Source organism: Doryrhamphus excisus, linkage group LG12 (assembly GCF_037039965.1).
Source record: "Doryrhamphus excisus strain RoL-2023G ecotype Guam linkage group LG12, RoL_Dexc_Guam_v1.1, whole genome shotgun sequence".
NCBI classification, from domain to species: Eukaryota; Metazoa; Chordata; class Actinopteri; order Syngnathiformes; family Syngnathidae; genus Doryrhamphus; species Doryrhamphus excisus.
In genome coordinates, this window is record NC_136368.1 from 366,177 (window position 1) to 383,727 (window position 17,551).

Below are 17,551 nucleotides of genomic sequence, written 5' to 3' on the forward strand. Positions count from 1 at the left end.
ATTGGAAATGTGCTTTGAATAAATAATAATAATAATAATAATAATAATAGATGCTATATATTTCATGCCAGATGTGTTTGGTGTTTTCACAGGCCGTGTCGGAGTGTTAAAGTGTCTTATGCGCCTCATTGAGCCCCCCTCGCCCCCCCCACCCCCACCTGTCCAGGTCCGCGTGCACGTGCGTGACACCCCCACGTGTCCTGCTCTCGTGTCCAGGAAGAAGCTGACGAGAGCAGGCCGGAAGTCAGGACGAGCAGGTATGATTTTGTGATTGTGAATACGATGATGATGATGATGATGATGATGATGATGATGACATGATTCATACTTGGTCCTGGCATCGCGGCCGGCCTGAGGCGATGAGCTCATTGGTCGGCAGACTTTTGGCTCTCCGTCTCCTCGCTCGCCCATTGGTCCAAACAGCGAGCCTCGCTTCCGGTCCTCGCTCCCGATTGGTGGAAAGCTGCGGCCTCGCCCCCCTCCCGTAAAAACGAAAAAAAGAAGTAGTCCAGCTCCAGAAGCGAGTATCAATCAGAGGAGTCACAGTCGAGGACGATGGCCGCCCGTGGAAGTCCCACGCAGCGCTTCTAGCGGGATTACTTCTCTCTCTCTCGCCCCCCCCCCCCAACTCCCTCCCCACGACTTTTTATCCAGCTTTGAGCAACTTCCCACTCGACCTCTCGCCCCCCCCCCCCCCCCGATCCCTGGCGCGGACGGACCGAGTGGGTTTCCCTGCTCAGAACCGCTCGGGGTGGATCGAGAGACATGAGTGAGAGGAGGCGATCTGCCGCCGCGCTGAGCTCCAGAGCCCACGCCTTCTCCGTGGAAGCCCTCATCGGCTCCGGCAAGAAGAGGAAGCTGCGCGCCTGGGACGACAAGGACATCCGCTTGGCCATGGACGGACTGGCGGGGGACGCCGAGGACCCGGCCCGCTGCCTGGACATGGACCCGGGTCAGTACGCGCGCGCTCTCGCCACCTAGACCGCCGCTCCGTGCGTAGTCTAGACCCGCTCGTGGACCTTTAAGCGTAGTCTAGACCCGCTCGTGGACCTTTAAGCGTAGTCTAGACCCGCTCGTGGACCTTTAAGCGTAGTCTAGACCCGCTCGTGGACCTTTAAGGTAGTCTAGACCCGCTCGTGGACCTTTAAGCGTAGTCTAGACCCGCTCGTGGACCTTTAAGGTAGTCTAGACCCGCTCGTGGACCTTTAAGACGTCCGACTTTGGGGATTTGTCTTAAGTCGTGGGATCCTTGCTCATTTCCACGCCAGCCACGGAGAACAAGACTTTATAGCGTCATAAGGCGTTCATGTGGTATATTGTCATATATTATGACATATTATGATATATGATGATGATATATTACATTTACCACATTGAAATAGACTTAAATAATCCCTTTTACCTGGCGTGCAACAGTGAGTGAATATTTCATATTCTTCATATTCTATATACGTAGCTATATTCTATAATGCCATTTCCAGATCGCCTATAGTGCGTGTAAAAGCGGCAGTGGTAATAGAGTATAGTACTAGAGAGTACAAGCAGTATTGCAGTAGAAACAGTAGTACCAGATATTTCCTAGCACCTGAGCGCCGCCGCTGCTCGGCCTGCCCGGCAAGAGAGCCTCATCGCCGGGCCTCTCGGCGGCCTCGCTCGGCCTCTTTGTGCGCACCTCGACCCGCCTGGGTCTGGGTCTGGGCTCTGGGTCCGTGCGGGTTTGGCTCAAGCAGGCGGGTCCTCTAGTGGGACCAGGTCTGCGGGTTTTTGAAAGAAGTATTTAGGTTTCGGGATCCATTTTGTAAACGCCACATTTAGCTGCAAAAACGCTTTTTACTTAGTCGGAAAAACACCCCGAGAACGCCTCATTTTGCTACAAAAACGCTAGAATGCTTCATCTGCAAAATACTACCATATTTGTGTACTCGTTTTCAGTGCACAGCAGCAAACCACAAGGTATTTTCCACAGAAAACATTCAATTCCTTTGCAAAACGCCAGACTTTTGCTAAGGAAATATGGACACATGTACAAAACTACAAAAACGATACGGCCTATATAAACGCAACCTGAAGCATTACCTTTAGACGTCGACTTTCCGCTAAATTATGAATTTTCAACTGCAAAAACACCCCCCCCCCCAATGTATACTATACAATTGCAGCGCTGCATTTTCCCACAAAAGACCAGTCAAAGGAAACAATATTTAGCTGCAAAAACGCTATAGTACACCACGGAAGTACTGGATTTTACCATGAAATAAAATACATTTACTGTACATCAGATAATATTCATCAGCAAAAAGCCAAATGCTTTATTACTCCATGATTTAAAAAATGCCTTATTATTATATATATTTCATAACCACATCAGGGATTAAAAAAGCCAGGACTGGTTATTTACACTTTTTATATTGTCCTATAACAGTATAGGACATTGGAACGTTGTAGGACAACATATAACATGATAAGACATTATATTACATTATAGGACAACCTATAACATTATAGGGCAGTATATTAACATTATATAACATTATAGGACATTATATAACATTATAGGACATTATATAACATTATAGGACATTATATAACATTGTAGGGCAGTATATTAACATTATATAACATTATAGGACATTATATAACGTTATAGGACATTATATAACATTATATGACATATAAAATTATAGAACAACATATAAAATTATAGGACATTATATAAAATTGTAGGACAACATATAACATTATAGGACATTATATAAAATTATAGGACAACATATAACATTATAGGACATTATATAAAATTATAGGACAACATATAACATTATAGGACATTATATAAAATTGTAGGACAACATATAACATTATAGGACATTATATAAAATTATAGGACAACATATAACATTATAGGACATTATATAAAATTATAGGACAACATATAACATTATAGGACATTATATAAAATTGTAGGACAACATATAACATTATAGGACAACATGGTCCTAAGGTCACCCGTCCTAAGAACACGTGACCTCTCACCTGCTCGCCCACACGCGTACACGTACACGTGCACGTGCACATGCACGTGCACGTGCAACCAGGTCGCCGGGACACAAGACGTTTCCCGCCCCAGGCCGCTGCCGCCCACCCGCCGAACCGATGAGGTGGACGACGTGAGGGTGAAGAGGCTGGCGGTTTAAGAATGATCTAGTATTATCTGAATATAATACTAACACTAACATTAGTACTATTATTAATACTAATAATGTCATCATTTGCCATGAAATGAAATATGAAATGTTGTGTTTTTACTGCTAAACTTATTGTGCCATAAACGCAACATGGCAGCACAACAATGTCAGCTTTCCAAAGAGGAATAATAATAATCTATTATTATTATTATTATTATTATTATTAAATGCTATATCACGCCACCCAACAATGATCTATGTTCCATAGAAAATACTACCTTAACTACATTTGCCCCAAATAATATTTTCTCCCACAAAAAAATGCAATACTACACCAAAAAAGATGTGTACTTTTCCATCGAGAATATAGGATACTTGACTTGATTTTATGGCAATGTTGGATGTTGGATGTTGGATGTTGGATGTTGGATGTTGGATGTTGGATGTTGGATGTTGGATGTTGGATGTTGGATGTTGGATGTTGGATGTTGGATGTTGGATGTTGGATGTTGGATGTTGGATGTTGGATGTTGGATGTTGGATGTTGGATGTTGGCCTACCACAGGACGCCACCAGGCCTACATTTGACATTTGACATGATTAGATTATTTTATATTTTGCACATGAAAGGATGTCTTCACAATTCTTATTCATTGGTAGGCTGGTAAATAATAAACGATAGATGGTAGATGATAAATGGTAAATGATAAATAAAAAATGGTAAATAATAAACGATAGATGGTAGATGATAAATGGTAAATGATAAATAAAAAATGGTAAATAATAAACGATAGATGGTAGATGATAAATGGTAAATGATAAATAAAAAATGGTAAATAATAAACGATAGATGGTAGATGATAAATGGTAAATGATAAATAAAAAATGGTAAATAATAAATGATGAATACAAAATGGTAGATGATAAAAATAAATGGCAAATAATAAATGGTAGATGATAAATAATAAATGATAGATGGTAGATGATAAATGATAAACAATAAATGGTAAATGACAAAAAAAATGGTAAATAATATGTAATAAATACAAAATGGTGAATGATAAAAATAAATGGCAAATAATAAATGGTAGATGATAAATGATAAACAATAAATGGTAAATGACAAATAATAAATGATAAATTCTGAGCATCATGCTCATCATCATCATCATGCAAGGGTGTTCATCCATACCATTTGTATTATTTTGTATTATTTATCATCCTTTGGAATACCATCTTGGCCTTATCATCGTTAGCCTTCATTAAAACAGCTGAAGTGTGTGTGTGTGTGTGTGTGTGTGTGTGTGTGTGTGTGTGTGTGAGAGAGAGAGTAAAGCTGAAATAAAGGCCCCCTCTTCATCCTGAAGGCTGTTAATCTTTTCATCACCTTCAGTATGAAACTACAGGAGTGGATGGACTGGTCACAGTGGGGTCACTTAGGTGTGTGTGTGCGTGTGTGTGTGTGTGTGCATGTGTGTGCGTGTGTGTGTGTGTGTGCTCTGTCAAGCTTCTGTTTGGCCTTGGTTTTTCCTCCTGGAAGTATTTCCTGTCAGATTGTGGAATACGTCTGCCTCCATCGCTCAGCTGCCCCAAACAGGAAGGAGCGCTGTGGCGATCCGACGACACGTTAGTCCTCACGGGGGTCGGCCATTTGTTGGCGGGTCGTACGCCAACGCCTCTCTACGCCCATCGGCACCAGCGCACAACTCGCTCTCTGAATATGCAACACACACAACATACGGCCAACAATGTTTTGACACACAAATGCAACATTCCAAAACAACAATGCATATTTTCTTCTTTCTTTGGCATTGATTTACACATCCTGAAATTCCCTAGAAATCCCTAAAAGCTAACGTTTACCACGGTTTACCACAGCAGTTTATCTTCTGAACAACCTGCTTTTGGCACAGATGCACTCTTGCACCACAAAAGGAGACCATCCTACTAGGTTTTTACTAAATGCTAAATTGGACCACATTACGCAACAAAAATGTGATATTTCTCAAAGACAATATTTAATACCATATTTAGCCATGAAATACTACGTTGGCCACAAAATGGGACATATTCTGAAGAGAATACCACAAAATGCCAAATTGTCCCACACAAGGCAACATTCCACCAAAATTGATATCCTTTCCATTTTTTCACCAAACCGCTAAAAGGCTAAAAGGCTAAAAGGCTGTCGTCCCACAAAAGGCAACATTCCCCCCAAAATGCTATCCTTTCCTAGCGGAATGTCCTTCTTTCACCAAACGGCTAAAAGGCTAAAAGGCTAAAAGGCTGTCGTCCCACAAAAGGCAACATTCCCCCCAAAATGGTATCCTTTCCTAGCGGAATGTCCTACTTTCACCAAACGGCTAAAAGGCTAAAAGGCTAAAAGGCTGTCGTCCCACAAAAGGCAACATTCCCACCAAAATGCTATCCTTTCCTAGCGGAATGTTCTTCTTTCACCAAACGGCTAAAAGGCTAAAAGGCTAAAAGGCTGTCGTCCCATAAAAGGCAACATTCCCCCCAAAATGCTATCCTTTCCTAGCGGAATGTCCTTCTTTCACCAAACGGCTAAAAGGCTAAAAGGCTAAAAGGCTGTCGTCCCACAAAAGGCAACGTTCCAGGCCATCAAAGGTTGGGGATTCCAAAGACAATAGCATCCTTCGCTACGCTAATGTTGGATCAACACCAAAATAGGAGAAAAAGACGCCATTTTACTGCAATATTGCATCATCATGTTGGAGTGCTGAGTTTCATACAATCCATAACACAAATCATCTTTTTCATGAATATGTCATTTTTATAATCATCTTTCCCGCCTCTTGGCCAGAACGCCACATTTGTGTACTTTGTGTACTTTGTACACTCCCAGTAAGACCAGTAGCGGTAGCCGTCCTAACTGACCAAAAACAGGACAAGTTTAATCTCAGATTAATCTCAGATTAATTTCAGATTAATTTCAGATAGCGAGGAATAAATCTTGATCTTTTTATGGACTTTTTAATGTGCTTACAACCCCAAAATGTCAATGAATGATTAGGAATAACATCATTAGAAATGATCTCATTACCAATAATAGCCATTGTCATAGCACATTATGCTATATTAGCGTAGTATGCTATATTAGTATAGTATGCTATATTAGTGTAGTATGCTATATTAGTATAGTATGCTATATTAGTATAGTATGCTATATTAGTGTAGTATGCTAAATTAGTATAGTATGCTATATTAGTGTAGTATGCTATATTAGCGTAGTATGGTATATTAGTATATGCTATATTAGTATAGTATGCTATATTAGTATAGTATGGTATATTAGTGTAGTATGGTATATTAGTATAGTATGGTATATTAGTATAGTATGGTATATTAGCGTAGTATGGTATATTAGCGTAGTATGGTATATTAGCGTAGTATGGTATATTAGTATAGTATGGTATATTAGCGTAGTATGGTATATTAGCGTAGTATGGTATATTAGCGTAGTATGGTATATTAGCGTAGTATGGTATATTAGTGTAGTATGGTATATTAGCGTAGTATGGTATATTAGTATATGCTATATTAGTATAGTATGCTATATTAGTATAGTATGGTATATTAGTGTAGTATGGTATATTAGCGTAGTATGGTATATTAGCGTAGTATGGTATATTAGCGTAGTATGGTATATTAGTATAGTATGGTATATTAGCGTAGTATGGTATATTAGCGTAGTATGGTATATTAGCGTAGTATGGTATATTAGCGTAGTATGGTATATTAGCGTAGTATGGTATATTAGTGTAGTATGGTATATTAGCGTAGTATGGTATATTAGTATATGCTATATTAGTATAGTATGCTATATTAGTATAGTATGGTATATTAGCGTAGTATGGTATATTAGCGTAGTATGGTATATTAGTATAGTATGGTATATTAGCGTAGTATGGTATATTAGCGTAGTATGGTATATTAGCGTAGTATGGTATATTAGTATAGTATGGTATATTAGTATAGTATGGTATATTAGCGTAGTATGGTATATTAGTGTAGTATGGTATATTAGTATAGTATGGTATATTGTAATATCGTCACAATTCGACGCGTGTAAAAAGACAGGAAGTCATGAAAGTGTAAAAAGAAGTCAAGTTAATAAGTGAAGTTTTTGAGGGTGACCTTGGAAGACTTGCGTTGTCCTCCAAAGTAGGGAGATAAGCATGCTTGGAGAAGTCTTCATCATCGTTGTTGTCATCATCCTCACCAGTAGCGCCATCTCGTATCCTCATCCTCATCCTCATCCCGCCTTCACCCCCCCCCCCCCCAGACTCTGAGGCGAGTCCCGGCTCGGACGGAGAGGATCTGGCGGAGAGGACGTCGTGTTCCTTCGGCTCCCCCGCTGAGCTTCCGGCGGGGCCGTGCGAGGCTCCGGCGGCCTCGTCCATGGAGGAGATCCACGTGGAGCTGCAGTGTGCCGACCTGTGGAAACGCTTCCATGACATCGGAACCGAGATGATCATCACCAAGGCCGGCAGGTGAAGTCAAGTAAAGTCAACTACTGAAAGAAATAAAACTATGAAAACTAAATATATTTGTATTTAAAAAGCCAGTATTAAACTTTTCATATTATATGGAAAACTATATTGTTTTAGTAGCATAAAGTGTAAGTATTATTCTTTTTTATTGGAATATTCTGAGAAACAAACAAAACGAAACAAAGTTTCCATTTTTGGAAATCTGGGCTCAAAGTCATAATATGATGGGGAATAAAAATATTATAAAATATTAATGGAATAATGTAATATTATCAAGGGAATAAAGTCCCAATATTAATGGAATAATGTTCAAATATTAATGGAATAATGTAATATTATCAAGGGAATAAAGTCCCAATATTAATGGAATAATGTCCAAATATTAATGGAATAATGTAATATTATCAAGGGAATAAAGTCCCAATATTAATGGAATAATGTTCAAATATTAATGGAATAATGTAATATTATCAAGGGAATAAAGTCCCAATATTAATGGAATAATGTCCAAATATTCATGGAATAATGTAATATTATCAAGGGAATAAAGTCCTAATATGATGAGAGTGAAGTCATATCATGATGGCAATGAGTTTATATATATATATATATATATATGTAAAATAATATCTTTCCCACCCCCCCACCAGGAGGATGTTCCCCGCCATGCGTGTCAAGATCGCCGGCCTGGACCCCCACCAGCAGTACTACATCGCCATGGACATCGTCCCCGTGGACAACAAGCGATACAGGTGAGACGCCAGGTGTCGTGAGGTCCATCCATCCATTTTCTATGCTGCCTGTCCTCACGAGGGTGGGGGTATGCTGGAGCCTACCCCAGCTGGCCAGGCCGGCCTTTAGAAAAGGTGAGTCCCGGATTGCGAGGCTTAGAGACCCGCCGCTCTGATTGGTCTGTGAAGTCCAGCGACAAAGGTGGCCACGCCCAACCCTCCTGCTACATCTTCTTACTCTCTGGCAGACAGCGTGCGTCGTCCCGTCTGTATGGTCCAGACTGAGGACATGACAGCGCAGAGAATTGGAAGTAAAAAAAAACATGGCCGTCAGTTCGCCGTCCTGAGCACTAGCGCTGCGTCACCGCGTGCAGGACACGCCCACCTGCCTTCAGGTTGACCCTCAAAGACGCAGAAGGACGCGTTGTTTTTGTCGTCGTCACGCCACCGCGTTGCCGCTATCGACTAGCAGACGCCGCCCGTCGACGTGGCACGGGCGGACTCGGCGTGGGAACGTGGGATGAGTCAGCATCCTTCCTCGTTAGCCACCGCCGTTTCTCTTGCCGTCGGACGCTAACAATTAAAAGCGTTGACAGTGGCCAACTATTCCAGGAGTCGTCGACACGCCTCAACGCTGTCATTTGTCGATAATTTATAGCTGGGCTTGGACGGCGACACGTTCCCAGGGTGGCCGGACACGTTTGGGATGGGATTTTCTTTTTCCCACACGAGGGAACGCCAGGACGTCGGCTAACAAAGGAGATTTATGGAGCGCTTTTCCACGCCAGCGCTCCAAATAAAGGCGGAGCCTTAGGTCGCCCCCTGGTGGTTGTGGCGGTCCTAGCCTAAGTTGCAAGGCGGACGCTCGTTCACGTACTACTTAGCAATAAAGTTGGAGTGAGACCACGCCCAAGGCACACTCTTGGAATCATTTCATAAAATACGGTCAAATCATAACCAATCGTTCTTTCAGCAAAAGTATTTGAATGCCATATTTTCTCATTACTACACATATGTACAGTATACAGTATATGATCATGTCATAAATGAAACATAGAATCATACAAATGAGATATAACTGAAATGATCTTTCAATGTGGTCCATACATTTTATTTGGAGCACCCCCCCACCCCACCCCCACACCTCATGAAGGATTTCACCAGAAAATGCCATCAAATTGGAAAATCATTTCTTTGAGGCTGCACGTGGATATATACGGATGTACGGATGTACGGATATACGGATGTACGGATGTACAGATATACGGATGTACGGATGTACGGATATACGGATGTACGGATATACGGATGTACGGATATATGGATATACGGATGTACAGATATACGGATGTACGGATATACGGATGTACAGATATACGGATGTACGAACATACGGACATACGGATGTACGGATGTACGGATGTACGGATGTACAGATATACGGATGTACGGATGTACGGATGTACAGATATACGGATGTACGAACATACGGACATACGGATCTACGGATCTTCGGCTGGCGTGTTTATTCCGCTTGACCACAGCAGCCTGGTCTTTCAGTCCCGTCGGTCGGCGCCGGCTTTAACCGCCAACACGTGTTGGCCAGAGAAAGACGGCCTTTTTGTTCTGGTACCAATCACGTTTCTAACTTTTCCTTCACACTTTGTCTCGCTCCAAACAGGAAATGACACCTGTGCGTGTGCGTGTGCGTGTGCGTGTGCGTGTGCGTGTGCGTGTGCGTGTGCGTGTGCGTAAAGGTCACATGTCGCGGTTAAAGCAGTTGTGTGCAAAGTTCCCAGCCGGGACCCGTCAATGTTGTCCTTCTAATGTGGACTTTAGTCCCATCATATGAAATATTTCTATATTTCTAAAAGTATTTCTTCTTTAGCTAATTTCCCCAAATTCCACCTTTGATTTTGTTTTGTTTCTCATTATGTTATGACTGTAAAATATCCAATCTGACTTTATTCCACTCAATTGACACAAGTTCATTGCTAGCTTAACGCTGGGCTCCTTCTCAGTGATTAGCGCTTATTTTGGCTTATTTTGGCTTATTTTGGCTTATTTTGACTTATTTTGGCTTATTTTGGCTTATTTTGACTTATTTTGGCTTATTTTGGCTTATTTTGACTTATTTTGACTTATTTTGGCTTATTTTGACTTATTTTTACTTATTTTGACTTATTTTTGTCTTATTTTGTCTTATTTTGTCTTATTTTTGTCTTATTTTTGTCTTATTTTGACTTATTTTTGTCTTATTTTTGTCTTATTTTGACTTATTTTGACTTATTTTGACTTATTTTGACTTATTTTGACTTATTTTTGTCTTATTTTGGCTTATTTTTGTCTTATTTTGGCTTATTTCAACCAAGCCACGGGAGAAGGCCCGTTTGACGGTTGTGACGCTGACGCGCCTCTCCGGTTGGCGTTGCAGGTACGTGTACCACAGCTCCAAGTGGATGGTGGCGGGGAACGCCGACTCGCCCGTGCCGCCTCGCGTCTACATCCACCCGGACTCTCTGGCGTCGGGGGACACGTGGATGAGGCAGGTGGTCAGCTTCGACAAGCTCAAGCTCACCAACAACGAGCTGGACGACCAAGGACACGTAAGGAATATTATTGCTAGCTAACCAGCTAGCTAACCAGCTAGCTAACCAGCTAGCTAACCAGCTAGCTAACCAGCTAGCTAACCAGCTAGCTAACCAGCTAGCTAACCATTTTATATCTTCCGCTTCAGCTGGAAGCAAATGTCCCATATTCAGTGGCGGGGGCCCTAAAACTCAACCTTGTGGGATGCCACTCTATCTACCCACTTATTTTGCATCGTAGTATCAATATCTAATGTTGCATATTAATATCTGCCTAATTTCAAGCTCTAAGCTAGCAAGCTAGCTCAGAAATCTTTAAGATTTTTGTTTGTAAATAAAACATGAATTTTGCTGAGAATTGAGTCACAAAAGAAAGTTAGCGGCGTGTTTCCACAGCGTTGACAGCTAGCATCCTCCTGTCTTACGTTAGCATGCTTGCTAACGTAATCGCTCTGGCTAGCAACGTGTCTGCTGCTGTTAGCATCCTCCGTTCTCCTCGTCTGCTGTTTTTGGCTTTGCCGGCAGCGACTCCGCCCCCCCTTTTAGTCCCAACTTGACCAAGAAAGGAGCTATTTATAAACGCACTTTTATTTTTTTTTTTTTCATTTTACTTTGAGCTAACTCCGCTAGCATAACAAGGGTCTATTCAAAGAGAGGAGAGACGCAGATGCTAACCACCTCAGCTTTTTCCCCAATGAGAGCCACCGGCAACCACAGGGGTTCGCTAACGACCAGGACCCCGCCTCTCATTGGCTGGGGTCCCCACTGGGATGCTTTCCTTGAAGCGCAGCCTCGTTGAAGCGCAGCCTCGTTGAAGCGCAGCCTCGTTGAAGCGCAGCCTCGTTGAAGCGCAGCCTCGTTGAAGCGCAGCCTCGTTGAAGCGCAGCCTCGTTGAAGCGCAGCCTCGTTGAAGCGCAGCCTCGTTGAAGCGCGGCGCTGTCCAGGAAGTGACTTTTGTAAATAGTGGATTTGACAGAGATGCTCCTTGGTTCCTTGGTTCCTTGGTTCCTTTTGGATCTCTTTGTCTTTTTTCCTTCTTTCAGTTTTTCTTTTTCATTTCTTTCCCTTTTGGTCCTTATTTCATTTTCTGTTCTTTTTGCTTTTCTTTAATGTTTTTCATTTTTTTTCATCAGTTTTTTGTTTTTTCTTTGTCATTTTTAGTGTCTTAGTTTTTCATTTATTTCATTTATCTGCATTTTTTCTTTCCTTTTTTCTATTTTTTTATGTTATTTTCTTTTTGGGGAACTTTGATTTTCATTTTTTCCTTTTTCTGCTTTTTTGTTTTTGTATTTTCTTTCATGTACTTTTCTTTGTCATGTTGTTTTATTGTCTATTGTTCTTTTCATGTTCTTTCCTCTTGTCTTGGGACCTTTGGGACCTTTGGGACCTTTGGGACCTTTGGGACCTTTGGAACGTTTGGAACGTTTGGAATGTTTGGGACCTTTGGGACCTTCAGTACCGGTGGCTAGGTCCCATGGGCTGCGATTAGCATGTATTGATATGTCATGTTTATGTTTACTATCAAGTATAGAGGTAGCCATACAAGTACCACCAAATATGTTCCCAGAGCGAGCGCTCCCTGAGATGGTGTTCTACCAGCTCGATCTTCATGTCGTTCTTTGGTGTTTTGTCCTGGCAGATCATCCTCCACTCCATGCACAAGTACCAGCCTCGAGTCCACGTCATCAGGAAGGACTTCAGCAGCGAGCTGTCGCCCAACAAGCCGGTGCCCAGCGGCGAGGGGGTCAAGACCTTCAGTTTCCCCGAGACCGTCTTCACCACCGTCACCGCCTACCAGAACCAGCAGGTTAGCCGGGCCGTTCTAGCTCAGACCGGACCGGAGCGGGTCCCGGTCCCAGCCTGCCGCTCATGTTTGGGTTCTTGCTGTACAGATCACCAGACTAAAGATCGACCGGAACCCCTTTGCCAAAGGTTTTCGGGACTCCGGCAGAAACAGGTACGTCATATCAGCGCTGAAAGTATTCTTCATGTCGTGTACACACACAGTACACGACTTGGCAATAAACATCATGACCAAAAGTATCAGGATATTTCATACTTTGCCTAATTTAGCCGATAAAACTTTCCAAGCGGATTTTTAAAATGTTATTTACGCACAATTCCATTGGTCCGCTCCTAAAGTCAAACATCGGTTTTTGTATCATTGGGTTTTTGTCTAAAAGTTCTTCCTGCTTTTCATTCACCATCTCGGTTTTTGTACCGAAACATGGCGACCAAAAGTTTTGGTAAACTTGTCCACGTCTGCGTAGCCAAACTTTGGGGCTAACCACGGAAATACGGCGCTACGTTTATTTTCACCGTTGTTCCACCGCTTCCCTCGTCCTTCCCCGTCCGCCCTCGTTTCTTCTCTCAGCGCTTTGAATGCAGTGAAGGATGGAGGTGCCAGTGGGGGGCCGTGCGCCTCAAAGAGCCCCCCCATCTGCTCCCAATTATTCTTCTCTTCTCCAGACATCATTTTGGCCTTTTTTGTGTGTGATTGATGGAGCGGACGTCGGGAAGACGAGAGAAGATAACGCGATGCTACTTTCATCTCCGCCTTTTGGCTTTGATGCTCGGACTCGGCACCGCCAACGGAACGTTGGAGATGCCCACCATAGGTCCTATGACCGACTAGTCCACATTGAAAAACGATGGAATCTAAGATGAAGTTGTTAGCATAAAATGCCCCAACGTCATGAAAAAAGTTTCCATGCTAAATCCTCACAAGCCCACCAAAAGTCAACGCAGTCGGATTCAAACTGGGACTCAAACATGTCTTGTCTTTTACGTGTTTACCGCGAACGTATTCCGTTAGCTGCCAAAATTCCAGGTTCAAGTCAGCTTGAAACGGACGTCTAAGGTGGACCCCGCACACGTCAGTCCTCGGACCAGGCTGGTTGGGCTGTAGGAGATTTGGGTGGCGTTAGCATCTGCTGGAGCGACGTTGTTAGCTTTGGGTCCCGCTAGCAGCATGAACGAGCACAGTGATGCCAATTAGCCGTCCGCCCTAACGAGCGGCCGCGGGCGGGGGAAGTGGCGGCCCTAAAACAACACCCGCGCTGGAGTGACGGGAGACGAGGTCCCCGAAGGTGGCGGCTGACGCGCGGAGGGGGGGGGGGGCGTAAATCAAGCGACTAGCTAGCGGGGGGTTGCAGGTTTGTCCACACTGGAGATGAAACGTCACGCAGATTTATGCTCGCAATAAAAAGCTGCCTGCTTTTAATGGCTCCGGTTTCCTGTGAGCCGGACTCGGGTTTCCCTGCCGTCCGTCCCCCGATGCAGACCCCGATGCAGACCCCGATGCAGACCCCGATGCAGACCCCGATGCAGACCCCGCTTCGGCGAGCCGTAGCTCATCCTCTCGATGGCTTTTCTTCTTGTGGCCACCTTTCTTCTTGAATTTCCTCCAACAGATGTCACCGGGACCCACCGCCTGGTTGCGGCCATCTTGATGTCTCGGCCCGTGTCGGGTTTGAGCTCGGGGGTGTCCAAACTGCAGCCCGGGGGCCGTTGGTGTTTTTATTGTTTTTTTATTGGGTTGTGGAAAAAGTGATTTTATAATGGGAACAAGTCCAAATATTGTGGGAATAATTAAATAATTAAAATTAATAATAATAATAATAATTACTTATTAATATTATTTTATTATTATTAAAAATTAATTATTATTTGTAATAATTTATAATTTTTTTCTTAATAAATCCATTGTGGTGGTCTGCTAGTTACTGCTAAAGCCGACCACGAACCGGCAATCAAAGCCCATTCCTGCTTGTTTTGGGTGCGATAGCAGCCATGTCCTAGCTAAAGATGCTAACGACGCTAACGATGCTAACGATGCTATCCCACGTGCCTTCAGGACGGGTCTGGAGGCCATCATGGAGACCTACGCCTTCTGGAGACCGCCCGTCAGGACGCTCACCTTTGAAGACTTCACCAACATGCAGAAGCAGCAGGGTGAGTAAACACGGGCGGCGTCTCCTTCCCTAACGGGGCGTCCTCGTGACCTTGACGCGTTTATCCCTCATCTAAGTGACGCCCACTCAGGGTAGACCTCCCCCAAGGCCGTCTTCACTTCACCTCGCTTTGGTTTGATGATGGATGGAATATTCTTATTTCTACTACTTCTATTTCTAGGACTCTCAGAAATCTATTTATATATATATATATATATATATATATACACATATATATATATTGATTTTGATAATACTATATATAATAAAAATAATAATGACAAATATTTTTATTTCAACTATTTTTATCACAAACTATTTTTTTGACTTTGCCAACAGTTGAAGACGCCTTACGTAATAAAATATAAAGCTAAACATAGCACGCATATAACAAAACCAGTATGTACGTATATACATAAGTATATACATAAGTATATATATAAGTATATATAAGAACAACACAAGTATTACTTAGTTTTAAAAAAAAAGTTGTCATTATTTTTTTAGAATGAACTCCGTGGAAAAATGGAGGATTTTTATGGAAGTGGTCCAGTTTTTACTTAAAACCTAAAACCAAAACCGCTACTACATGACCCCCCCCCCCCCGCTCCCATCGTCCTGACGACACAGCGCAGAGGTCACGGTGACGTTGTTATGCTTAAACGCCTCTGAGTGACGGGTGAACGTGGACTTCAAAACCCCCAGACCCCTCCACTAACCCCCCCCCCCCCACACCTTCCCCCAGCGCCCCTGTGAAAGTGAAGGAAAACATGACTTCACATACATTTCTAGCACCCCCCCCCCCCCCCCCCCCCCGCCACAGAGCTTATGAGAGGCATGTGCTGCTAACACCCCCCCCCTCTCCCCCCAGCCCCCCACCTTCCCGCCGCTCCACATTCAGCCCCCATGTCTTTGTGTGTGTTCAGGTGGAAGCACGGGGACGTCCCCAACCACCTCCAGCACGGGGACGCCCTCCCCCTCCGGAGCGGCCCACCTGCTCTCCCCTTCCTGCTCCCCTCCCGCCTTCCATCTGGCGCCCAACACCTTCAACGTGGGCTGCCGGGAGAGCCAGCTGTGCAACCTGGGCCTGACCGAGTACCCCGCGTGCGCCCGCAGCAACATGGCGGCGCTGCAGGGTTACGGCGGCCTGGCCGACGGCTCCTACGGGCGCCTGCAGGCGGCCGGGGGCGCCGTGGCCTCCGCCCAACCCTCGGAGTCCTTCCTGCCGCAGAGGACTTCCTCCTTGATCGCCGCCGGCATGCAGGGCGGCGTGACTGGCGGCGGGGGCGGCAGCGGCGGCGGGGCGGCCGGAGCCAAGATGGATGCTTACGGCGCTCAGCTGGGCTCCTTCCCGGCCTCCCAGCTCCAGTATGTCATGCAGGCGGGGGGCGGCTCCGGCGCCGCTTCGTCGTCCGCCCCGTCGGGCTCGTCCCCCTCCTCGGCGCACATGTTCAGCGGGGGCCACCACCACGTGCAGCAGGGCTCCTACAACGCCTTCTCCCTGCACAACCCCTACAACCTCTACGGATACAACTTCCCCGCCTCCCCCCGCCTGGCCACCAGCCCCGACAAGCCCCAGGGGGGGCTGCTCTGCTCCCCGGCCCCCGCGGCCGCCTTCGGCGAGCGTCAGTACCTGTCTAGCGGCAACATGGACGCCGTGCACATGATCGGCAATGGCGGCGGCGGCCAGCAAGGGGGGGGCGGCGCCTGTGATGGCCGCCAGTATGGCTCCGCCTCCCAGATGTCCATGCACATGGTGTGAAGACGGGAGTCCAGAAGAGAGCGGGGATGGGGGGGGGGGGTGGATGGTCTGTTTCTTTTAGCTTGTGAAGACGCCCCCTCCTCTTAAAAAGGCCTCCGGGGGGGGCGTCCAAACTACTATTTAATTTCATGTTTGGATCGGGTGCAATATTGCTAGCTAGCGGCGGCCTTCCTCGCACGCCATCACGTCACAACACGGCTTCACTGTGAGCGTCGGACCCGTGTCCGGGCCGTTGGGGGGGGGGGGCGGACATTTTGGACGACTGGACGAGTCCAAGCGTCCCGGCGGGCGTCACCATTTTGGCGTGGATCCTAGCATATGAATGAAAGAAGGCTAAATACCATATGTTGATATGATATCTATCAAAGATGGAGAATGCAATCAATCAATCAATCAATCAATCAGCTTCCAGGTTGTTGTGTGAAGAGTTGTGAAGTAGCCAAGTGGTGACGTGTGGAGTTGATTGAAGTGCTGAGCTAACATTAGCGCTATAGAAACGTGTGACGTAGCAAACAAAACCTTTCTTCTTCTTTTCTTTCCTTTTGTTTCCATGTTGGCGTTGGAGCCTTTCAAAATATGTAAATATTCATGTGCCAAGCACGTAAAAAGATCAATAAACTTTTCATTCACCTACTTTGGACTCTGTCTTATTAGCATGGTGGCTAGCTTCTACGCCACGGCTGGCCAAAGTGCTGTTTGGTCTAAAAATGAATAAAGTTGTCATTTTACCAGACCGACATCATAGCATGAGGAACAAATTACATTTTAGTAGAAAAAGATGAAATATTATATATAAATATATATATATATATATGAAT

At 44.5% G+C, this 17,551-nt stretch overlaps 1 protein-coding gene across 1 annotated transcript; it reads left to right on the plus strand.

Moving 5' to 3' along the window:
- Positions 1 to 288: 288 nt before the first annotated feature.
- tbx15 (T-box transcription factor 15) lies at positions 289 to 17,048 on the plus strand. The gene is made up of 8 exons (XM_058082831.2): positions 289 to 952; positions 7,492 to 7,699; positions 8,350 to 8,451; positions 10,865 to 11,036; positions 12,658 to 12,825; positions 12,911 to 12,975; positions 14,875 to 14,972; positions 15,898 to 17,048. Exons 1-8 carry the CDS (start codon positions 766 to 768, stop codon positions 16,731 to 16,733), a joined length of 1,836 nt encoding a protein of 611 aa, XP_057938814.2. The 5' UTR covers positions 289 to 765; the 3' UTR covers positions 16,734 to 17,048.
- The last annotated feature ends 503 nt before the right edge of the window (positions 17,049 to 17,551 follow it).